The following is a 25,653-nucleotide window of genomic DNA, read 5'->3' as shown; positions in this document are numbered from 1 at the left end:
GTGACTGAAAGTTGGATGAAAGTATTTACCTAACACCTTCTAGGGAACACATAACCAGCAACAATTGCTGTAAGAAATTTAGAAAAAATGACAACTGCTCAACTAACATATGGTTTTATTATAATTAAGTGGTACAGGGTAGGATTTAGAGAAAAAAAAAAAGCATGGGTGTGATAATGGACTTGGCCTTTAAAGGGATGGTGGAAGTCAGATCAGCAAATATAGAAATAGAAATGCATTTTAGACGGAAGCTTATAAGCACATGATGCAGAGCAATGTCCAAAGAATACTGATTGGCCAGTTTGGCCAAGAGAAAGTACAGGCAGGAGAGAGGTAAGGATGATATCATTTGGAAAGGAGGGATGGGTTCCACTGAGCTTTTGATGTCAGGGCAAGGACTCAGGTCTTTATCTGCTAAGCAGTAGATTTCTTTATTAAATCAGGAAAACAGAGTGCTGACTCATCAATTTATCCGGCTACATTGGCAGGATGAATTTGAGTGGTGATTGCTTAGCAGTTGAAGAAAAACCTATATTTCACGAAATATCAGCAAAGTAAAAATTTAATCTTCAGGAGCAAAGGGCAACTCTGTATTACCTCTAATGTCTTACCTGCCCTGCTCTCTACCAGACTGTGGGGACTAGAAAGGTAGGATAAATGATTCCCTGCCCTCAGAACTTCATTGAGTGAGGGGAAGAGTTCTACATAACTCTAAGGGCAACTATAGGTCATGGTATATGTAGCGAAATGGTGAGGCTGGAGGGAGGCCAGTGAAGACCTAAGACAGTGTGCCTGGAGTGGACTTTGATTGACAGATAGGAATTCAGTAGGTAAAGGCAGTAGTATTACAGGCTAGGGAAGTAACAACAGAAGGCATCGTGTGTGTGTGTGTGTGTGTGTGTGTGTGTGTGTGTGTGTGTGTGTGTGCAGGGCAAGTGGAAGAGATCGGCTTCTCTAGGGAACAGATGACCCTGCTATGATTTCAAAGTATGAAAGACTTTGAATCTCACCTTGACTGTGAGTAAAGGAATTGATCACTGCTCCTGATGAATACGAATTTAGGAAGACCATGGGGTCTGATAGGGTACTGCTGTAAGAATTCAGCCATGAAAAGTAGATCAGGTATAATAACTTGAGTCTCTTAATACTTAGATTCTCATTGGATCCTTTTGAGAAGATGGAAGGAAGAATTCATCCCAGAGTTTTCTACTTCAAGTATGCTAAATGTATTATGAAATACTTGTGTGGTGTGCCTAGAAAATATAAAAATAACATTGTAATAGGAGTTGGAGGAACAAGGTATATGACACAAGGTAATATAGCTCTTTTGGAGGCAGGAATTTGGAATGGCTCTGAGGCAAGATTGGGGAGGAATGCCATAACAAGGAAGTAAAAAAAAAAATTTTTTTTTTTTTTTAGTGGGAATGGAGGAAAGATGTGGAAATAAAGGGTAATTATGGAAAATAGAGGGTCAAGAGTTTGCCAGATTCAGTAGATATGTGAACAGTCTAAGATAAAATCTTAAGTTCATTCTAAGCTACAGACAGTACTGTTGTTGATCTTTTAGGTAGATCCATGAACAAAAGAAAATCTGTAGGTCTGTTGCCAGATAGTGGGTAGAGATATAAATATTTGGCTTTCTAAATAAGAACTTTAGTAGAAACAGTGAATGCAACTGTGCTCTGTTTGAGGATCTGGATTCTTATATATCATGCAGCCAAACTTGCTGAGGGCCTTACTATCTGGGGTGATAATAAACTCAGCCTTCCATTTCCTTGATGAAGGCTAAACTTAACCAAATGTTACTGAATATTCTCCTGCTAATGCCCTTGTAAACAAAGTAGTGCTCCTTAAATAACTAAAGCCACTAGTAGGGGCCCATAGTTAACGTTTTTAAAATATTGCTTCTTTTAAATCTGGAGTTCAGTAGTTTGGTCTGATCTGAAGTTGACACTGCTGTACCCTTAGAAAAATCTGGTAATTAAGAGTGCCACAGAACGTGTGGTTCTAGAATATAGAGGTTTGTGTCATCTCTGAATTGCTTGTGCAAATTCAGTGACAAAACTGATGCCAAATGAGCACAGTGTTTCTTTCCTGTGTTTATGAAAATGGTGTCAATTCAGAACTTTGGATTTTAAGACACCGTTGCAGGAGCATCACTGACATTTCTTAATAACCTAGCATGTCACAAGATTTTTTCTTTTCTTCCCACTGGTTCTGCCACATAGATGCTCTTCCGGTTGCAATATTGTTATAGGAGATTCCCAAATATTCAGTGTAAATATCCCCATATAATTAATGTTTTAAGTAAGTGTCATCATTTTAAAACTGTCTCTTGAAGACAGTGATTAAGACAAAGTTTGCATGTTTCCCTGGTTAGTATTAATAAGAAAACAATTTGTAGAGGTCCTTGAAGTGGTCTGATTTTGTCTTCTCATAAACATTATTAATGGCAGTGAAACTTTCTACCCTAATCAGAAACATTTCCTCTTAACACCAGTTGCAGTTATTCCTTGCTATTCTTTCTTCCCTGCCTATACAGTAAGCCCTTGAGAGTAGAGACCATATCTATTTTTGTCAGTCTGTAGCATTATACAGTGCTTGGCACATAGTAGGTATTCAGTAAACACTAACTAGATCATCAGGTGAATAAGTGATTCAAGCTACTGTCTGCAACATTGACTGGAATTTATTATAAAGTGAGCAAAATGGGGAACTTCAGCTTGCCTTATCTGTTGACATAAGCAAAAAAGTTCTGAGTCTTTTTTTTTTAACCTTAAAGTTATTTATAATGAGCAAGATCTCTATGTTCCTCTAGTTTATAGCTACTCAGGGCCTGAGAAAGGCAGACAAGCTGTTACTGAAATTCTCCAGATGGTGTGGTTTTTTTCAAGTCCTTGGTTAAACTCGTACCACTGGAGTGTTCATCATGGTGCACACATCTCTCTGACCCAATGGGTATAATTACCTGGCTGATAATGATCATACCGGTGAATAGTTTTCAACCTGATCTTTCAAGGACAACTTTTTACTCTCCTCCTGTTTCTCCTTTTAAAAGCATCTACCAAACCATTTACTAAACAACTAATAAAAATTGAGAAAACAGATGAAAACTTAGGCTCGGTACTGGATAATTAAAGTTATCCCTTTGATAGAATACAGTTTCTGCTCAAATCAAGGAAAACTTTTTTTTTTTTTTTAATTTGTGTGCGCAGCTATATTGTAGGTAAAAATTGATATCCATTAGGTTCTTTAAATGCTTTAATTAGGTTGCCAACTTGTTCCTGTCTACACAGACCCCATTGGATCTAAGAAAACCAGTCTGAAATCGGCTATAGACCACATTCCGACCAACTTTAAAATCCTAGCATAAAAGTTTTTTCAAACCCTCGTGAGCATTTGATTCAAAACTTATGCTCACTTGTTGTAATACATCAGAAGCTTTTCTCAACAACTTTGGATAGATAAGCATCAGTTAAACTCTAAGACAGTGTGGAAAGCTTGCTATGGACAGTGTTCTGTATGCTTCCAGAGGTGTTCAAGTTCAATATATAAGTTCTCTTAGCTTTTGTTATGAAGCCACACGGAAAGTCCAGTTCTCTTAGCTTTCTTTAGACTTTAATTTCATGTACCTGATCCTAGAGTAGCTTCATGATTTTATCCTTAGCCCGAGTTAAACTATAAATCTGCCTACATTTTAAATATTGCTGCCTGACAAATTAGCATGTCTCTAAGGAATTCAATTTTTGAAATACAGAAAGGTGTGTCACCCTAATACCGCTATTCTAAATGTTTAAGAAGCAGAGATCTGTCTCTCACCCCACTGCCACTCTTCTTAACCAGTATTTCCTTGGTACTGATCCTTCTAGTCTCTCAGTAGTTATTTGGAGAAACAGATATACAATGGGAAAATGCTGTCTATTCTGCTTTACATAAGGAGCTATAATGCCATGACTATTTTAGTCAATAGCTGCTTTTTACAAAAGATGTTCCTTTAGGTGTGCATATTATCATCACTTACACACGTTTTTATAAAACTGACAATGGGAATCCTTTTTTTTAGGGTTTAGAATGAAAGTTATAAAATATAATGGCCTTCTTTTTTTTTTTTTAAGCCACTTTTAGGACATATTGTTTATTTGAAGTTTGAGGGTCACCAAACTTGGCAAGATGGGATAACCTTGAATCTGACATTTGAGATTGTTAGGCCTTAACCTTTCTATTAAAAGGCTTTGTTTCCAAAAGATTAGCCAAGTAATTAAATGAAAGAAACCGGCAGTGTTGAATCACTCAAAATGGCAAGTTCGTGCAGCTATCATACTACAAAGCTATCTGACTCTTTGATGCCATGGCTCCATACATGGATTTGTCACCACCCTGACCTCCACACCATTGCTCAAAACCTCAAAGTCTTCTCAGTACCGTCTAGACAAAATATAATTCTGTAAACCCATCCAGTCTGACCTGCTTTTCAACCTTTTCCCATAGTATAACCCAGCATGGGTCCAGTATTCTGGCCAAGGTGACATAAATATCCTTCTCCCATTGATATCAATTCCTCTTTCCCAAATGTATTTCTGGCTAATGCCCATTCCACCTATTGGAAGAACTGGATTAATTCTCCCTTTTTGCCTGGGTTGTTCTAAAACAAATTAAGAGCATAGATATTAGACGTGTGCAACTTTTAGAGGGCTGATGAACTTCCGTACTTTAGTTTCTACTCTTGTCAAGATGGATTGAGGATACCTTCCCCTAGGACTAAATGAGAGAGACATAGCATCACACCTGGCATATAATGAGTGTTCAATAAATTTAACCTTTAATAATATGATATTCCTTCTGTGTTTCCAAAAAACCTATGAAAGCTGTCCCCAACCCTGTACTCCAACTCACTTTACTCTGATCACTTTTTCTAGAGCACCTGTTACGTTCTGAAAGACTCTAATCCACTTATGGGTTTCCCCTGCTAGTGTGTAAACCCTATAAGGTAATAGATGTTTCTTTTGCTCACTGATGTATCCCAACCTCTAGAATAGTGCCTGGCACGTAGTAGGGACATAGATTTGTTACATGAATTAATTTTTTGGTACTGACCAATGGCATTTAGGGGTAACTTTGTTTCCTGTCTCGAAGTCGTAGTGGCTTTGAGCAGGTATCAATCACTATACCCTGTATGCTCTCCACAGCAATGAAAAAAGCTGCCAGTACTTGGAGGCCTTTTAAATTTTCGAATGGCATGGCCTCAGGGCAAAATCTGGGGTAAAGCCAGTGATTCACCATCTGTGGAGTCACACTGACTAGGCATAGTATGAGACGGGTGACATGCTCTTAAGAGTCAACAGGAATGGCACTTGACTCTTAAAGGAATTTCTTCGGTGGAGATGCAAAGGTAGAATGACATTTCAGTGAGAGACCCTCAACACTGGAAAGACTGACTCTGAGAAAAAAATTTTATATCCTGCTTCTGTTAATGAGACCTAAAACACTGTTCATCTTAGAGAAACTGAGAATGCGTGTTAGTGTTGTTTCTCTCACTACTTTCTTTGGTGGAATTCCTTGCCTACACACTTCTGTAATTTAAGGAATGCATTCTGATTTTTAAAACATTACCACTCTATCACAAACTACTATAATAAAATAGATACACAACAAAGTCCTACTATAGAGCACAGGAAAACTATATTCAATATCCTGTAATAAACCATGATGGAAAAGAAAGAAAATTACAATTATAAACATATTCCTAATTTCAAATTTTACTGCACTAGAAGGCAGCATTGGGTTATAGAAAAGCTTGATCATTACTTTTTTGAGGATTTGTCTTATCCTCCTTGTCTACAGTATTGAGTCTTTTTTAATAAAGATTGGATTAGGAACTTAATAGTGTCTTTCAACTTGTCTTCGCGCGGGGCTAAAGAGTTGAGCTAAGGAAACAAATGATCTAATTGCATTCTCTGATGCTAAAAATGCCTACATAATAAGACTAGAAAATACCAGATGCCACTGTGGAGTGAATCTAAAAGTTCAAGGACCAACTCAGGTTAGTTTTATTTAATGACCATAATAGACTGTAAAGAGAGGCTACAAATGGAGTTCCTCTCTGTTCATGTATATCCATTCATGTTTTCCTCAAGTATTTAAATGCCAATGACTTGGCAGACACAGAATTTTGCAACAGGTCATTAATGGTTCAGAGAACAGATGAGATTGCTCCAAAAGCTAAAGAAACAGCTTGCTTAAATATTACATTTTTTATGAAGCAAGGATACTTCCTTCCCAGTGAATCATTGATGTTGACATTCCTGTGTAGACTAATCAGAAATCTTTTTATAGTTGAATATAAATATGACATCTAATAATGAGCCGGGAGGTCTCAGTGGAAGCCCAGCAAAGTGGCCTGTGATAACGTGCTGTATCTACCAGTTCATCTCATGCTAAAACTCTAGACCCACATGGCATCCCCATGATTTGTCATGTTAAGAAGGTGATGAAACCCAGCAGGGGTGATACATTCGACTGGCCTGGGAGAAGGAAGGATTCTCATCTTATCCATTTATTCTAGGAAAGTCTTCCTGTAGTGAGCCAGATTTTTGACCAACTGCTTGCCCTAAAGCCAAGCCAAGTGATACGTGAGATTCTGAGTGCTAGGCAGGTTTTGTATAATAACTGGATGCGAAGGACAAATACTCAACATCATTTCTTTTCTTTTTCTTTTTTTCTTTTTTTTTTTTTTTTTGGTCTTTTTGCCTTTCCTATTGCCACTCCCATGGCATGTGGAGGTTCCTGGGCTAGGGTCTCATCGGAGGTATAGATGCCAGCCTACGCCAGAGCCACAGCAACGCGGGATCTGAGCCACGTCTGTGACCTACACCACAGCTCACAGCAACACCAGATCCCTAACCCACTGAGCAAGGCCAGGGATCGAACCCACAACCTCATGGTTCCTAGTCGGATTCGTTAACCACTGAGCCACGACGGGAACTCCATCATTTCTAGCTAAAGCTCTGAGAACTAGAAAACTGAATATATTTCACAGGCTTTTAGCACAACTGTTAGACAATACAGTACTCACATTATCAACTCAAGTCAGAAGGTTACCCAGCATTAGAGTGAAACTAATGCTATTACACATTTTAAAAGACCACACATAGATCTAATATATCAGTCTTTATAGTCCACAAAGTCAGAAAAGCTAGATTTTCCTAGTATATAAGTTTATCATTTCAAACATGTTAAGCTCTTTGGGAGGCACCAATTCCTTGGTCACTATATGAACTGTTGATTTATTTAGTTATGCATTTATTTCCTTTTAAAATATCCAAACTGAGTTTTTTATCAGGGTAGTGGTATAGGTTTATAGGAACTAGAATATTGCATTAAATATTACTTCATATAAAGATAAGACACTTGTTACTTCTTTAATCTTGTAGAATAATATCTAGATCAGAAGTAAAACAAAAACAAAATTATGTTGATCCTGGGAAAGAAAAATAGCATTTTTCTAAGTTCCTCAAAGTCATCTGTTCATGCTGCCTCAAGAACTTATCTTTAAAAAAAGAGAAAATAGGGAGTTCCCTTTGTCGCTCGGTGGTTAACAAGCCCAACTTGGATCTATGAGGATGCAGGTTCGATCCTTGGCCTCACTCTTTAACGGATCCAGCGTTGCCCTGAGCTGTGTGGTGTAAGTGTCAGACGCAGCTTGGATCCCATGTTGCTGTGGCGTGGTGTAGGCCGGCAGCTGCAGCTCTGATTCGACCCCTAGCCTGGGAACCTCCATATGCCTCAGGTGCGGCCCTAAAAAGACGAAAGACAAAAAAATAAAAAAGAGAAAATAGTAAATGAAATAGTCAAGACTTGAGCCTTTGAAAAATTGTCTAATGACATAACCAGGACACTTTTCTTAGATAGCTTGTTTTTAATGCAGCTGGTATAAATTTGATTTTTTTCCCCTTTTCCCCAGCCCTGGAATGATTTTAATGTTAGAAAAGATGACTTAAGAAAACAGTGAAGTTTAATATATGTTAGAAGATCTTCAAAGTCACTCTTTAAATCCCAGAATAAACTTTTCAAAATCTGTACAGATTAAGGTGATACTTGAGATCTTTCCTTGTGTTCTTTGATCATGACAACAAAGAAAGAAGACCTCGTAAGAAAGCTGTGTCTTCATTGTCTAAGAACTCTTAACTTAGTTCCCTGGAATGCCACATCCATTTTAACCTTGTTTGTAGAAGTCACGTAAATAACTTGCCGAAGGTGGAATAGAAACTGACTTCCTAAAAGTATCTTTAGATTAATAATGTTCGATGTTTGGAATCATTTAGGGGTGGCTTTTTTTCCAGAAGGCCTTAGTAGATATGAGGTTTCTCAAATTACTCTTCCAGACTTGCCAGTTGTTCATCATGATCCCCAAGGCAGATGTTTAGACATGTTTGTGGAAGTGTATTTATTACCATGCATGACTATAACTGGTATCATTTTGATTACATTCACATGGATTTATGTATAGAATTCATGAAACAAAACCTCTCTCACCTACTTAGACTTTATAAGCAAAAGTCTGATATTAAGGGGTAGGTTTTTTAAGTGTAATTGGAACTTCTTATGCTCATCCATCTTTGCAGTGAATGAACCAAAGACTGATATTTTGATACATTAGGACACTTTATTGTTCAATGTAGTTGCTTCAATGTGGTTAACCGCGCAGCAGTGAAAACCCCAAGTCTTTCATTTAGCAGGGGCTAATGTGCTACCGTTTAGATTTTGTCCATCCCTCAGTTTAAAAATGCATTGATTTACCTCTAGATACTTATTCGGTCCAATTTCCCAACACACCATTGCTCAAAAGATGAGAGAATAATGACAGTGTGAATATTAGCTCAAGGATGCTTGTGCCTTTCCGCCACTTTGTCCATCTCACTCTGCAGCAGCTTTTTAGAATATTTGTGGTCACAGAAGTTCAAAGCAGGTGGGTTAACAATTTCAAACCATTTTTGGAACCTGTCTCCTAAATTTTCAACACTTGAGTAGAATTAATATATCGCCGCAAAAGCAAGAAAACGGGTTGGCACATTCACCTTTCTCCTTGTCTGACAGAACCTGCAATTACCAAGGAATTTCTTATCTGTCAACCTATCTAATTTGACCAGAAACCAAGAAGTAAGCAAAGGAGCCTATAAGCCTTTTTTCTTGTGGATGAGTTCCCCCTGGCCTTTTAGAAAGCATTCTGGAAACTTCCTAATCCTTAGCATGGTAGAGACTTGGTGTTGTGGGGGAGGGGGGGGATGATTATGAGGTTGCTGGTCCTCTGTAAACCTAAAATTTGACAAATACATAGAAAGTCCTCTTTTATTTTCAAATGACTCTTTTTCCTTCATCCTGTTTAAAAGCAGCCAAGTCTTCTCTGAGGGAAGTAAGATAAATCATGAAGAACCATCCATTAAGTAATAATTGATATATCAAGCACACAGATAAGAATAAGAATGGTAAATGTTTTTTAAAAATTATCATTAGACATGAGGGTTAGCAGGACCATCATTATTCTTGGAGGTGAAGCCCAAGTGCCCTGTTGGCTGTGGATGTCTTGCCAGCTAGAATAAATCATCTCAGATGTGGAAATATAAGCCTGTGGCAAGTCTCTTGTGGAAAGTTAATGCCAACTTTGAGGGTAGGTTGAACACTAAAACAAAGGGCATATTCTACTGAAAAAGCCACCCAGGACCAGAGACAACATAATAGAGTAAGGTAACTAAAATTGATCTTGTGTTGGGTCTATATAACTATAAAAACTTTTTTGTGGTTTTGGTCTATATACAGAAACACAACAAAAGGGAAACCCCACCTGTCCACACAAACGTACTACATACACCTCAGTTTGTCTGCTCTGTGCTGATGTTACAAGGCAGCTGCATATTCTTCCATTAAACTATTCAAAACCCAGTATATCTCTGAAACATGAGTTGCAGAAAGGTACAGAAACATTCAAGCCACGACTTTGAAGATGATGTGAATGTGAGGTCTGCCTAGAAAGGGAAGCCACAATGGGATTTAGTATAATTCAGCCAGGCTATTAAAGAAGAAACTAAGTATCAGACGGTGTTTCTTGCATTTGTTTTCTGAAAAAGAAAAGTTTTAGATGACTTGCCTGTGTTTAAAGTGCCCTGATAAGGTCTATCATCAAATAAGTATCTTAGTGGATGCAGCTGTCTGCCACATTATTAATATGCAAGTGCCTTACTGTATAGCACAGAGAACTATACTCAATAATTTATAATACCCTATAAGGAAAAGAATCTGAAAAAGAATGGATATGTATGTACTTATAATGGAATCACTGTGCTATACACTTAAAACTAAGGCAAACACTGTAAATCAACTATACTTCAATAAAATAAAAAGAAATCATGCATATATGTGTCAAAAATAGGTAGCAGAATGTTCACAGAAGCCCTACTATAGCAGCTTCACACTGGATAAAATTTATGGCATGTTCATATAGTAAGATATGTGGCAATGATAATGACCAAGATGGAGCTTGGCTGGAACTTCATAAATACTACGTTGAATAAAATAAACCAGACCCAGAAGTAGAAAAAAATAAAAAAATAAAACTCAGGTGCTTCTAAATAACACGTTTTCTTAAACTTCTCACATCCACATAGACTTTCGAGATGACTTTTGTATGGCAGTGGAGTAGAAAGTGGAACATGTTTAACAATTAAGATTTTTATATATGAGCATCATAGATGAAATCATGGAGGAACTCAAATGAATCAGCTGTGGATCCTGAAGCCCATTTGTTAGCTGTGCTACACCGCCATGCTGACTTCATTCGGGATTATTTCCTATGGGAACAAGAAAGCACAACTTGCTGGTGTGTGTTCCAGGAAAAAACTGCTAAGATTCATTTCTATGATTTAAAAAAAAAAAAAACTAGCCCAGATTTTTTGTCTGTTTGTGTGTCTATTTGCTTGTATTGCAAAGCCTGGAACATATTTATAGGCTATAATGAAGGAACTGTTTCAGAAAAGAGCAAGTAGTGGTGTGAAAGGCAGGATAAATAACTGACCAATCAAAGCCCTGGTATTGGTGAGAGGGGATAAAACTGCTGACAGTGGAGGGTCTTACATCAAACAGACAGCTAAGGATGGGTATGCAAGCATTGTAGGTGCAGAGAAGAAGGTCACTCCTCTTGTTGAGGTTATCTGCTAGGCAAATATTCCAAGGTGGTGACCATAATCCAGGGAACTTAAAAATAAACAGATTTGGAATAGCTGCTTGAGTTCAATAGGAGAGAGAGGTCGCCAAACATAATCGAAAGGAAGGTGGAACTGGATTCGGGATCTGACTGAGGTGGGTGACACATTTGTAGCAGAACAGTACTGAACAGTTGCGCCCTATTGTCCTTCAGTATTCAGTCAAAGTGTACAGATGGATTGTCAAGTTACTCATTCTAAAATTAGTATTCTTCACCATGATGAATTCAGTCAATTAGGATGCATTCTTCTTGCAAAAAAATAGAAAATTGAGCAAGGTTCAAACAAATGTGAGTCTATTTTTCTCACCCAATGAAGTCTAAAGGTAGATGGCTGTGGACATTGGTTGAACAACTCGATAATGATTATAAAACAAGTTTCTCTGTAAAGAATAAATAAATAAATAAATAAATAAATAAATAAATAAATAAATAAAAACTAGCCTGGAATTAGGCAGAGGAGTGAGTTTCAGTAGAAATATGTTGACCTTGGGAAGGATAGAAATGAAAACAGTGAAATGTTTGCTGGTCTGTTTGGGGAGATATATGAGGACATGAGGGAGGATTGTTGGAAAAGGGATGAATAATGTCAATATATCAGCCTAGAAATCACGTGATACAATGACAGTCCTTTATCTGCGCTCTGTCATTAGTATTTTCACTACATTTTCCTACAAGGGTCAAGCATAATATCCACTGTACATTTAAATGGCAAATTCAAAGTAAAAGATTTCTTACTAGAGTTCCCATCGTGGCTCAGCAATAGCAAACCCAACTAATATCCATGAGGATGTGGGTTCGATCCCTGGCCTCGCTCAGTGGGTTAAGGATCCAGCATTACCATGAGCTGTGGTATAGGTCACAGACTTGGCTCAGATCCATTTGTGTTGCTGTGGCTGTGGCATAGGCTGGCATCTACAACTCCCATTCAAACCCCTAGCCTAGGAACTTCCATATGCCAAAGGTGCAACCATAAAAAGCCAAAAAAAAAAAAAAAATCGTTGTTACTATGTTTTTGTACCAGCTCCATAATGCCTCTCAAATCATTTCCCCAAAGGCCCAGCAACAGAAAATTCTAGAGGCTTCCATGTTAGTTGTTTCGTTGTGTGTTTTGTTGTTGTTGTTATTTAAAACCATAAAATATTTCATGTAAATTGTTCATTTTTCAGAATATCCCCTTGGATTTAGGATGGGAGGGAAGCAGAATGAAATATAGTATCCTACTTTACTATTTCATAGTTACAAAATAGAATTCTTCTCAATTGAAATTTTACAACTGATTTATTCCATTCACCCTTCCAGTTATCTATGAATCCTTTAGCTTTTTAAAATCTTACTGCTCCTTCTTGCTTTTTTTTGCTTTTTTTGGTATACTTTCTGGTTACTGTCACTTCATAACTAGACCAGGCTTTGCAAGGGCCCCCTTCTGTCACTGTCACTGCAGCCTGGTGTGCTCAGCCTTATGCCAGCACCCCAGTATGAGCTACCACTAAACCACGCTGGCTCTGATGACTAAGGCAGGTACTGAGGGCACTGGTCCTGCAGTGGTGTCCCGGGGTGGGGAAAGAAGTGCCTTACAGAGTTCCATCACATCCCCATAGGCCCACCAGTCACACAGCTCTTTCATGGTGCTCATACGTACTGCCCACCAGCCAAGGCTCTGAGGCTTGCCCCACAATGCCACTGAACTTTCTGGGCTAGGTTGGTTGGGAACCCTGACATTTAGGCCTTTATTTGGATAGCATTAAGCTCCTTTTCCAAGTCTTAAACTTTCCTAAACACTCTTTATTATGGTGAATATTTTTTAGGCTCTGTAAGGAGATATTCCTAATAAAAACTTATTTTTTTAAAAAATGGGTGGGGTGGGTATAAAATTAAGAGAGGTCAGAGTGAGTCAAGAATATTGGAAGTTGCCAACTTAAGAACTCAACTTCCTATCATGCTAAAAAAAAGAGCAAAAAGGCCAAGCACTGAATAGTAGAGAATGTACTGAAATAATGTGAATTCTTTGATCTGTGAGTTGCATCTCAAACCTAGCCAAATACTTTCTTCCAAGCAGCCGAGTTAACTTTAATGAGCCAGTTTGATCAAGTAGGACTCTAGCTACATAGGCCAAAAGAATCCAGTGATAACTTATCATGAGAGCATGTAAAATCCCTTTTTTTCAATTTTGGTTTTGAAAACATCTCTGAAATTTCTGTGTTCAAACTATTCTACTAAATTATCTTCTTGTTCTTTGCTTGGTATATCTACTAACTGGAAGATACTCTTGGTTCAGTCTCTATTTAATGGGCCTTGTGCAACATTCTTAAAAAATCATTTTAGAAAGTTCCCTTGTGGCACAGTAGGCTAAGGATCCAGCATTGCTGAAGCTGTGGTGCAAGCTGAGTCTACAATGTGGGTTCAGTCCCTGGCCTGGGAACTTCCAAGCACTATGGGTGAGAACAAAAAAGAAAAGAAAAAAATGTTTTTAAAAAACCTGATACATACGATCTGTAGCAATAGGACACTAGAGTCTTATTTGAGGATCTAAATTTCTGCTGGTACCAACTCTTATCCACCACCAGGTATTTAACAGTTAGGAAAGATATATATACCTTCTTGCCCTCAGTTTCCTAATCTTTATAATGAAAAAGTGTGACCAAATCATTCCCTAGGTTTCTTCCAGCTCAATAGTCTAACCCACTTGGTATTTCTTTAAGGGGACAAAGGATTGTGGAAGTTAGTCTATTGAACCTCAGACTTCTCAGTGCATTAGAATCATCTGGGAGGAGTTCCTGTTATGGCTCAGCGGAATGGAAACTGACTAGTGTCTATAAAGATACAGGTTCTATCCCTGGTCCCGCTCAGTGGGTTAAGGATCGGATGTTGCCATGAGCTGTGGTGTAGGTCACACATATGGCTTGGATCCTGCATTGCTGTGGCTGTGGCGCAGGCCAGCAGCTATAGCTCCAGTTCTACCCCTAGCCTGGGAACTTCCATATGCCACAGGTGTGGCCCTAAAAAAGCAAAAAAAAAAAAAAAAAAATCATCTTGGAATCTTTAAAATATATTGGTGCCTGCATCTTTTCCTCCAGGGATTCTGACTTAATCAATGTGGGTGTGGCAGGGACATTGATGTTTTAAGAGCTCCCCATAAAAGTTCCTCAGGGGGTGTAAGGTAGACCTTCTAGATTGCCAAGTGGGAATGATGTGGGCTTGGATTTGACTCAAGATTCACTAAAACAGGCCTCTCTGTGTAACTTAGAGTAAACTTTGTTCCCACAGTCCTCTTCCTGTCAGAACCTACCTTCTATAGCCACAAAAGCTGGACAGAAAGTGGCTCTAACCTTGACAAATTTTCACCTGGGCCTTACTTATTAAAGCACCACATCCCTCCGTGTTTCTGTTTACTCATTGGTCCCACTTGTTCTAAAGCTGTTTAAACACTTGCTATGGAAAAGCAATGTTAGCTACATTACAAGACTGCATACATGACACATAGCGTCCATGAAACCTAGCCTTGATTTAACCATAACTACCATTGGTTGAGCATTTTCTAAATGCGAGGCACTGAGGCCTCTACCTAAGTTCTCATTGTTGATTTCCTCTAACAACTATGCAAACTATATTCCCATTTTGCAGGTGAGAGAAATGAATATTAGGTGAGTTGCCTCAAGCTACAGAGCTAGAAAGTAGTGACAATGTGTAAGACTTCCAAGCCTTAACGCTGAGCTGCTGTACTATCTCATCTCTACCCAAAATTAACTGTATGGTGGGAGTTCCCTTTGTGGCACAGTAGTTAACGAGCCTGACTAGGATCCATGAGGATGAGGGTTTGATCCGTGGCCTCACTCAGTGGGTTAAGGATCCTGCATTGCCATGAGCTGTGGTGTAGGTCCGATCCTGCATGGCTGTGGCCGTGGCATAGGCCAGCAGCTGTAGCTCCGATTTGACCCCAGCTTAGGAACCTTCATATGCCACAGGTGTGGCCCTAAAAAAAAAAAAAAAAAAAGAAAGAAAGAAAGAAAAGAAAAACAGTTAACTATATGGGGAATTCTTAACTCTGGTCTGACTTGGTTCCAAACATAGGGGAAAGTTTTCTGGTTCAGAGCTTTACAGGTCCTGTAAGTCCTGTAGCATCCTTCCCAGGGGTTAAAAGCAATGGTATGTGCTCTCTGTAAATGCATAACTAGGGTATACCTCCTTGAACCAGGCATGTTTTGTTCCTGAGGCCCCTACGGCAGTGTCAGCATTTATAAGAAAATCTCCTAAGGACTTCTTTTCAGTGTGTATTAACATAGCCTCATTTCCCCAGTTAAATAGGTGGCAAAAATCTTACTGTCTACTCAGCTTGGCCTTTGCAAATAGAATAAGCCTTTGTAAAAAGTATAGGCATTTGAGCTAAGGAATTTAGGCTTTACATCAAATATCAGAAATTTGGCTGCATCATTTCTGGAAGCATCCCTTTTTCTCAAAAGGCTACTTTAAAGATAGTGGTGAAGGCTGTTTGCTGCCCTCTTGGACCCCAGGAGCTGCCTTAGAGGTTAATATTTCACATGTCCTAGTTCAGTACCCCAGCTGAGACAGGCATAAAGTTCCAAAGGACAAAGAAACACATTTCTGACCCATACAAAATGCTGGACACTTTAGCAAGGATATGTTGCTTTGTTCTGGATTCTCCTTAATTTCCTTTCCTGTGTTCAGTTTATGTAGTGCTTTCTGAAAAGCTAACTAGTATTTTTTTTAATTTAATGTATCTAATTATTTATTAAATTCTTTTAGGGCCGCACCCATGGCATATAGAGATTCTCAGGCTGGGGGTCGAATTGGAGCTACAGCCGATGGCCTACCCCACAGCCACAGCAATGCCAGATCCAAGCCACATCGGCGGCCTACACCACCTCTCACGGCAGCGCTGGATCCTTAACCCACTGAGTGAGGCCAGGGATCAAACCTGCGTCCTCATGGGTATTTGTCAGATTCGTTTCCACTGAGCCATGACAGGAACTCCACTAACTAGTATTTTAAAATCAGTAAGATTATGACTTTGAAAGTGGTTTATAAAATACAGGTTAAAATCACTGATATTAGGAAGGTCTCTTGTGGCATATAGGGTTAAGGATCGGGCAGAGTCACTGCAGCAGCTGGGGTCATTGCTATGGCGAGCGTTCGATCCCTGGCCCCCCAGGAATTGAACACATGCTTCAGACTTGGCCAAAAAAAAAAAAAAAAAAAAAACAATGGAATTAAAAAAAAAAAGAGCAGCAGCATATATAGTTGGAAAGGGAACACAGATCATGTTCAATAAACGCAGTGGCTTATTAGTGATTGATCTTGTGTTCCTGAGTACATTTTAATATTCATAAAATAGAGACACATTTATGTCATAGAACTTCCAGGATAAGCGTTTTAAGGGCTTGGTAGGTTAGGTGTTTGTCCCATTCCCCTTAACATTCCCCATCTGTGGAAGGGGGTTACAGTTAAAATGTTCTTAACATGAATGATTCCTTTTACCAGCTTTGAGACTGATCAAGAAAATCCCCCTCTGCTCAGCAAAACAGGGTAAAATAATAGACTGGGAGGGAGGTGGTAAACTCGTCATGGTATTGCTTTAGACCCCTGTAATCATTAATTCATATCATTGCTGATGTCAGTACTTTCCTACTGATGGAAGAGGTAAGTAGGAATAGGATGCACCAGCAAAATTTGTCCCTATGAAAATGTGTCCCTATTCTGAGTATTCCTGGATTTTAGTCCCTGCATGAATCACTTTAAGGGCTAAATAAACTACAGCACAGATTGTTTTCTACTGCAAAGGACATAGTCATCCTAAAATGACTCACAGTCTTCTGGTATACATTTCTCAGAGCCTTCTGAGAAACCAAAAAAAAAAAAAAAGTTGCAAAATCTCTCCTGGTCATCTGATTCTTGTGCCATGGAAAGGGGACATCATCCCCACATTCTTCCAGAGAGGTTGGTATTGAGTCCAAAATCCACGTTATGTATCTTCACTCAAATGAAGGTAATTTCATCGACTCAGCCTAGTTTCATCTACAACTTTCTATTGTATAATGGACTGTAAAAAGGAGTCAAGACTATACAATAATGTTCGATCCTCATCTGTTTCCAGATGTGTATTCTTATTTCTTTTCCAGCTTCCAAAGAAGGAAACAGCCCATTCCTAAAAGTAGAAAAACTAACCAGCTAGGTTTAGAGGGGAAGCTGCTCATGTGGCTTTTTGTATGGGTTTTTGAATGTTAATTAGTAATTCCTCTTTTATGATAACACCCCTTGTGTGTTTCCTGATTAATTTTTGGTCCTTGGTCCGAAGAGTCCCTGGACTAAACCCAGTAAATGAAAAAGACTATACTGGCTGGTTGTCCTGCACCCACTTGTTCCCCTTTATATGTATATATTTAAAACAAAACAAAACAAAAAACACCTTTTACCTTACTAAAGCTCTAAAACAGATCCCAGAGTTCCCGTTGTGGAGCAGTGGAAATGAACCCGACTAGGAACCATGAGGTTGCGGGTTCGATCCCTGGCCTCGCTCAGTGGGTTTAAGAATCCAGTGTTGCCATGAGCTATGGTGTAGGTCTCAGACACGGCTCGGATCCTGTGCTGCTGTGGCTGTAGTGTAGGCCGGCAGCTGCAGCTCCAATTAGACACCTAGTCTGGGAACCTCCATATCCCATGGGTGTGGCCCTAAAAAGACAAAAAATAAATAAAATAAAATAAATAAAATTAAATAAAATAAAACAGATCCCATATCTTGATGCAAACTAGACTTTCTTCGGTGATTCCCTAGTTTAAGAAAGCAGTCACAGAAAAGAGTAGGCATCTTTGGGTCCCCATGTCCTCTTTTCAGCCCAAAGTCTTTCCAAAAAATCAGCTCATTATAAAAGCTGCTAAAGATTTTGTGAGCTAGTTGACAATTCTGTAGCATTGTTGGAAGCATTATGCATTTGAATTTTAAACGTATTTAAGTTGATCATTCCAACAGAGGGACATAAGTCTGAAAGCAAGACTTCTTCTGTCCACCACATGTCAAATGATAACTGGGGCATTTGGGGATTCTGTGATGAGGGGTTTTCTCTTTAAACCTGGAGAAAAAGGTGAATGTATATCACTCTGGCACACGTGTAACTGGAGGTACACTTTTGTTAAAATTTTTCAATAAACTTTCAACATTCCTTTATAAAGGGATTTATCTTTTGAGTCTTGGAGCCTATGGGGAGAATCTACCTTCCAGTCATTTCAGGGAACTTAGATACCTTTTAGATTGTATGGCCTGTGATGAAGACCAGCCCTTGATTATTATAACCCAACCTATGCCTCCCTTTTCTTCAAGGAATATGCTAAAATACTAAAGGAACCTTTTCTCCCTATTTTTTTTTCTCCCTTGCCCCTTGTAACTGCTCACCCCAAACAGTGAAAGGATATAAAGGATACCACATACCTTAAAACAATTCCATTGCTGCTACATGTTTTGGACACCTAGTGTCCAAAAAGAGAATTTTTGGAGTTCCCACTGTGACGCAACAGAAATGTATCTGACTAGGAACCATGAGGTTGCAGGTTCGACCCCTGGCATCGCTCAATGGGTTAAGGATCTGGTGTTTCCGTGAGCTGTGGTGTAGGTCACAGAAGTGGCTTGGATCCTGCATTGCTGTGGCTGTGGCATAGGCTGGCACCTGTAGCTCCGATTTCACCCCTAGCCTGGGAACCTCCATATGCCACGAGTGCGGTCCTAAAAAGCAAAATAAATAAATAAAATAAAAAGAAGTTTTCTGGAGTTCCTGTCGTGACTCAGTGGTTAACGAATCCAACTAGGAACCATGAGGTTGCAGGTTCGATCCCTGGCCTTGCTCCAGTGGGTTAAAGATCTGGCGTTGCCGTGAGCTGTGGTGTAGATCACAGATGTGGCTCAGATTCTGAGTTGCTATGGCTGTGGTGTAGACCAGCAGCTACAGCTCCGATTAGACCCCTAGCCTAGGAACCTTCATATGCCACGGGAGTGGCCATAGAAAAGGCAAAAAGACAAAAAAGAAGAAGAAGAAGTTTTTGCTGTAAAACCAAGGTAGCACCAGTCATTTTAAAACTCATCCATTTTGGCTCTGTCTACCAACACTAGACTTGATACCTGGTCTTGAATTATAAGGTTGTTACGGCTTGTGTCACTTTTATGACTAAACCACACACCACTATTTCTTCTCCCAAGCCCCCTCAAAGTGCTTTGTGGCACTTCTCAAATTCCTTTAAAATACTCTCACTTTAGAATAAAATGTACCATATTTAATGAGCTCAGTCTTTTCTTGTCAGAAATAATATCCTGTAGAATAGTGCCCAGGCTTTGAAAATGGGCAACAAACTCTTATGCCAGGTTACTTTCCAGCCAGAATTTTTCCCAGGAGGAGGGAAAAATCTTCAGGGACAAATAAGTAACCGAGATGGGCAGGAATATGGGAGATGAAGGGGTTCTGCTCATTTGACAAGGGAAGGGGTCAAAGACAAAACGTTTTCTAAAAGAAATCAGAAAAATTGGAGTCTGTATAAGAATGAGAGAAAAAGAGATTGAAGATAAGTAGGGGTAAAATATTTAAGTCTCACATACAAAATGAAAAAGTCTCAATCTTTCTCCTAAATGCAAGGAGAGCCCCAAAATTAAGTAGGAAAGCATCCAATGTTATTCTGAAATTTAAAGGCATTTCATCATAAAATTAAAAAAAAAAAATCTGGAGTTCCTTGGTAGCCTAGCCCTTGGGAATTTGGCATTGTCACTGCTGTGGCTCAGGTTTGATCCGTGGCTGCAGGAACTTCCCTGTCTGCAGACACAGCGCGCCCCCGCCCCCCCAAAAAGGAGAGATTTTAAAATGATAATAATAGTAATAATTTTAAAATGAGGTTTAGGAGTTCCTGTTGTGGCTCAGCAGTAATGAACCCCACTAGTCTGCATGTAGATGCAGATTCAATGCCTCGCCTCACTTAGTGGGTTAAGGATCTGGCGTTGTCACAAGCTGTGGCATAAGTCACAGACGCATCTCACATCCAGTGTTGCTGTGACTGTGGTGTAGGTGGGCAGCTGCAGCTCTGATTTGACCCCTTGCCTGGGAACTTCCATGTGCAGAGGGTGCGGCCCTAAAAAGACAAAAATAAGTAAATAAATAAAATGAGGTTTAAAAAAAATCCCGGATTATCCCAATTCAAGGAACACAGCCATAGGCCAGAGCTTCAAGGTTGTCATGGGAGCAAAAAATGACGGAAAAAAACGGTTCACAAAAAGGTATAGGTATCTAATGCATGAAGCCAAATACTCCCAAAAAAGATGAAAACAATGTCACTGATTTTAAGAGAGCTAGTAGCAGTTGGAGTTGACCTCCTGAGACTGGAGTTGAGATGAGACAGTCCTTTGAGGGGAAGGGAATATGAAAAGGCAGAGAGTAAGTGACCCTCAGTTTTGGATGTTTAGATGGTGAGTGATAACCGAGGACCACAGGGCACTCCTTAAATCCGGGAAGATCCCAACTCAAGATCCTTAACTTAATGACAACTACAAACACCCTTTCTTAGATAAAGTCACATTCAAAGGTTCAAAGCTTCAAAGGTTAGGACTTAGACATATCTTTCTTGGGGGAGGGACTCTGTAGGTATGTAATAGAGCATCTCTGTAGCTAGCAGGAGGTTTCCCATATGAGACTCATTAGTGCAGTGTTTGAGGAACTCTGGCTTGGGGCCAGACAGCCTGGGTTGGAGACCTGGTTTCAACTTAGCAGCTGTGTTGTTTAAAACCTCTGTGCCTTGGCTTTCCATCTGGAAAAGTGAAATAATACTATATCATAATACTCATAGGGTTACCATGAATGTTCTGGAGTTAATACAGTTAATACAGCTAAGAGTGCCTGGCCCCCAACTAAGTCTAGAGTGAACAGGGCTTCAAGTCCCCAATTGTCTTCATCTCTAACCAGACCTGTTTCCCCGCTGCCTACCTGTTAGGTGTCTTCGAGCAAAATTAAATACTAAATCTGAAAATGAAACAATTGTAACACATAGATTTATGTGTTTGTGGGTGTATGTATTTTTAAAGACTATTAAGATTGGGAAGACTGTTTAAAGACTTATGGAGGGAGAGATTAAGTACTGACTCTCAGGAAAACATATTGACATTTATGAAGAAAGGTAAGTACCACATAAGCTGACTGAGCAAAACCAGGAGACTTCTTATTTTCTAAGTATCTAACAAATAGCAGATATTCCCGTGTGGTGCACTTGGCCCTGGAATTTAAAAAAGCTCAAATAAATGGGTGCTGTAGGCACAGAATAGGGGTGGAATGAGTGTACCAGCCCGCCGATGGTCTTTACAGGATTACACTCCTGTGAATGGCTTTTCTTTGCCTCTGGTCTTCAGTTCTTATAGAAAGTTAACTTCTAGCTCTCTCAGGAGCTGTGTAGAAATTCTGACCCCCGGGGGTCGGGGGCGGTGGAAGAACTTTTTGAAATGTTAGCTCACTTCTGTGTGCTTGCGGTGACTTTTTCTGTTTTACCAACCGTGATACTCAGGGGAGCTTTATGAGCGCACATACCAAACTGTTTGGAGGGTAGTAATGCTAAATAATAGCATAAAGTATGTACACTCAGTGAGACACCGATAATTCCATTTTTTCCCTGACGTGTGCGCGGTGTCAAAAATGAAGGACTTTTGAAACATAGTACATAGATAGCCCCGGAGGTCATATACAGAATCCTAACATTTAAAGCCTATTTATCCATATGAATAAGATAAAATACCTAACTCTACTCATCACTTGCTATATAGTAACATGATTTTTTGGAGAACACGAATTGAGAATGCCCAATTTCAGATGCCAGTTGCAGTCTTCTTAGGCCTGACATTCAATTTATTTCAACATTGTTATGAAACCTTATTCACCCCTGATTTTTTTTAATTTATTTTATTGAAGTATGGTTGATTTACAGTTTTTTAATTTCTGCTGTACAGCAAAGTGATTCAGTTATACATATATATGTATATATACATTCTTTTAAATTCTTTTCCATTATGGTTTATTATAGGACATTGAATATAGTTCCCTGTGCTATACAGTAGAACCTTGTTGTTTATCCATTCTATATATAATATTTGGCATCCGCTAATCCTGAACTCCCAATCCACCCCTGCTCCACTCCGCTTCTCCTTTGCAAACCACAAGTCTGTTCTCTATATCTGTATTCATCTATGTTTTGATCACTATCTTTAATACTAGATTGTATGCCAAAGCTCCAATATGAATTTCTTAGCTATATAAGTAATAACATTTTTAAAAATTTTTATTGAGGTATAGTCATTTTACAATGTAAGTTTCAGGTGTACAACATAGCGATTCACAGTTTTTAAAGATTATACTGCATTTATAGTTATTTTAAAATTTTGGCTCCATTCCCCATGCTGTACCGTATATCCTGGTAGCATATTTATTTTATACCTAGTAGTTTGTACCTATGATCACATTAAATGTTACCAGATATCAATTACTTAAAGAAAAATCTGGTAAATACTTTCTTTCCATTTTAGAAACTACAAAGGAAACAGTCCTACCCACTCCCCTGTTGTCAGAAGTCAGTCTAACAGAGAAGAAAGAACAGAATGAATCTGAAGAACTACACTTACACATCACTGGTTGTAGGCCTATTAAGACATAAAGTCTGGGTTTGCTGGGCTACGATCTCATTACGCCTCTAAACTCTGCCCACAGGTGTCTGTAGCTGGTAATGTTGATTTGAGCTGTCTCCATCGGGGATCGCCTGGTGCCACTTGGTGTCTGCTGGTTCAGGGTTTGCTGTCTGCCTTCTTACAATGTCTAACGAAGTAGAAACGAGTGCAACGAATGGTCAGCCTGACCAACAGGCTGCACCAAAGGCACCATCAAAGAAGGAAAAGAAGAAAGGTATGGAGAAATCCTTCTGAGACCAGTGAGGGGAGCTAGTGGTGGTTATCAGTAAAGAAATGTGGAGTATAAGGCAAAGTAAGAGCCAAGTGTCAAGGTCTCCTAAATAGGAAAGTACGGCTTTGGCAGAGTAGATTGGTTCCAGCCATATGTGATAAGACATACCTCTGAATTCTGCAATTGCACCAACTTGAGTCCTACTGGGAAGCTTTCATAGATCCTGTTCAGTTGGGAATTGCAGCTGTTGAGTATTACATAGCTATCTTTCAGGAACCTCTTTCCCACTTTGCTTTATTGAAGTAGCTACTTTGTAAAAATCAAGGTCTTTATTTTATGAGACCCTCTTTGTTTGACCCAAAGTACCACTAGGAAGTACAAGCATCCTTAATCACTCATAGTTTGAGCATATGCCATGATTTCCTTGTCTTTCATGTCCATACTTTAGAAATGGGAGTGAGACCGCCCAGGCCTTTTAAGAGAAGCAAAAGAAGTTATAAAGATGGGCTAATTGTCATAATGATTTTCAAGGGAATTTACCATAATTCTCTTCTGCATTACTGATAGTTCAAAAATGTTAGTAAATTATGCAGTGGCTTGTTTTTCTTTCATTTTTTTTTAAAAGGTATGATTCTCTTTATATTCTTTTTTTTAAAAAAATTTAAAACTATGATGAAGAATATTCTCTAATCCCACCTCACATATGCCTATATGTTTCCCATAACTCAATCCATTCTGCTTCTTTAAGAGTTTATTTTCTCTCCACACCAACACCATACAGTTTTACAAAGGATGATTTTACTCAAAGGGAGTAAGGATAAGGTAGAATATCGCATATTTGACCAAGGATAGTATAATCAAGATTTATACTACTCACATTTTTAAATCCTGTGGTATATTTGTTCATATAAGCCGGTATTTCAATGCATTTATAAACTTCACCCTCTTTCTTTTCTTTTCTCAGGCTCAGAAAAGACGGATGAATATCTTTTGGCCAGATTCAAAGGTGATGGTGTGAAATACAAGGCCAAGCTTATCGGCATTGATGATGTGCCAGATGCAAGAGGGGATAAAATGAGCCAAGATTCTATGATGAAACTAAAGGTAAAAGGGGAAAGCATGATTTTTCTTTATCTTAAGCAAAGGTCTAACAGAGGGAATGGTATTATAAGCTTGTGTTTACCTGTATCTTGATTATTGGAAAGAAAAATTTTTCTAATCACATAATTGATCCAGCAGTGCCCCCACTTTATGAGAAGCCTTGAATGTGCACTTTTTGAGTGCTGGTCTGGGGACCTGATTTAATCAAGGACAGCAGAACTTTAGATGCCTTTTCCTTTGAGCAGACCAAATTTTAGAACCTGGGGATATTCAGGTAAAACTCGGGACTCACCTTGGACATGGTTGCTCTTCAGTGCTAGCCCTTTGTTTTTGTAAAAGTTTTAAATACTAATACTGCTGGCTCTGTGAACTTAATTAAGGAAATAATACTCCTTAAATAAGACAAAGCCTAGAAGGAACATCTTGGAAGATCTTCTTGTCTTTGCCAGTGACTATTCTGAGGCCAAGTGAATCAAAAGGACCTGTCCAAGTTCACATAGCTAACTAGGGATCTCCTTGTTCAATGTCTCCTATCCCATCCTGCTGTCCCTTATGAATGATGCCTGATCCTTTCATATATGGTAAACCAAGCTGAAAACAAGGCTGATTGTCTTTGAAAATTTTAGAGTCAGAAGCATCACAGGGTACTTTAAACTAAATTTTTCTTGTTTTCCCAACCTTGTCAGGGAATGGCAGCCGCTGGTCGGTCTCAGGGACAACATAAACAGAGGATCTGGGTCAACATTTCTCTTTCTGGAATAAAAATAATTGATGAGAAAACTGGGGTAAGAATTCACTTTCACTGACACTTTTCTGACCACCTGAGTCTGACAAATAACTTGTGACATAAATTTCAGCTCCCATTTTGCCTTTTCAAACTTCTGGAAGAAAAAGAATAGTATATATTACTGCACTTCTCTAGCAGTGACAGGCAAAAAAAAAAAAAAAAAAAAAAAAAGGAACAGACAGACGAGGTAGGAGGTAAGGAGTCAAGGTACTTTATTTTGAAATTGATTTCCTATTATAGATGAGGACCTCAAGTCTATGTACATAGGTGCGCTATAAATATCAATTGGGCATTTAGGGGACACCAGGTACACAAAACTAGATAAATCCTAACTCCTTATTTGTGATGCTATCATAGATCTATGTAGGGGTCTCATTTTAATATATTGGTTACATGTGAACTTACTAGCTAACTAATTCTACCCCCTTTTCTTCTTCTCTTTTTCCTCCTCCTCCCCACATAGATGTAACCTTGCTCATTTTCTGTGGTTGCTGTTATTCTATCACATGAATGGTCTTGCTTACTTTTTGTTTGTTTGGGCCTTATCAAAAAGCTATCATACTGGAGATCCCAGATCATGGCTCAGTGTTTAA

The 25,653-nt window shown here is 39.0% G+C and overlaps 1 protein-coding gene across 5 annotated transcripts in view; it reads left to right on the top strand.

Moving 5' to 3' along the window:
* DAB2 (DAB2, clathrin adaptor protein) overlaps positions 1 to 25,653 on the top strand; it is a 186,300-nt gene that overhangs the window by 138,467 nt on the left and 22,180 nt on the right. For all 5 annotated transcript variants that reach the window (XM_021076650.1, XM_021076651.1, XM_021076652.1 and 2 more), the window contains 3 exons: positions 22,984 to 23,175; positions 24,137 to 24,276; positions 24,960 to 25,058. In XM_021076650.1, the coding sequence (XP_020932309.1) occupies positions 23,085 to 23,175; positions 24,137 to 24,276; positions 24,960 to 25,058 (330 nt within the window). In that variant the 5' untranslated portion in view covers positions 22,984 to 23,084. The remainder of the gene's footprint in view (positions 1 to 22,983; positions 23,176 to 24,136; positions 24,277 to 24,959; positions 25,059 to 25,653) is intronic.

The sequence above is a fragment of the Sus scrofa genome, chromosome 16 (genome assembly GCF_000003025.6).
Source record: "Sus scrofa isolate TJ Tabasco breed Duroc chromosome 16, Sscrofa11.1, whole genome shotgun sequence".
In the NCBI taxonomy this organism is placed as follows: Eukaryota; Metazoa; Chordata; class Mammalia; order Artiodactyla; family Suidae; genus Sus; species Sus scrofa.
The sequence above is the reverse complement of the archived record's forward strand: the minus strand, read 5'-3'. Positions and strand labels throughout refer to the sequence as shown.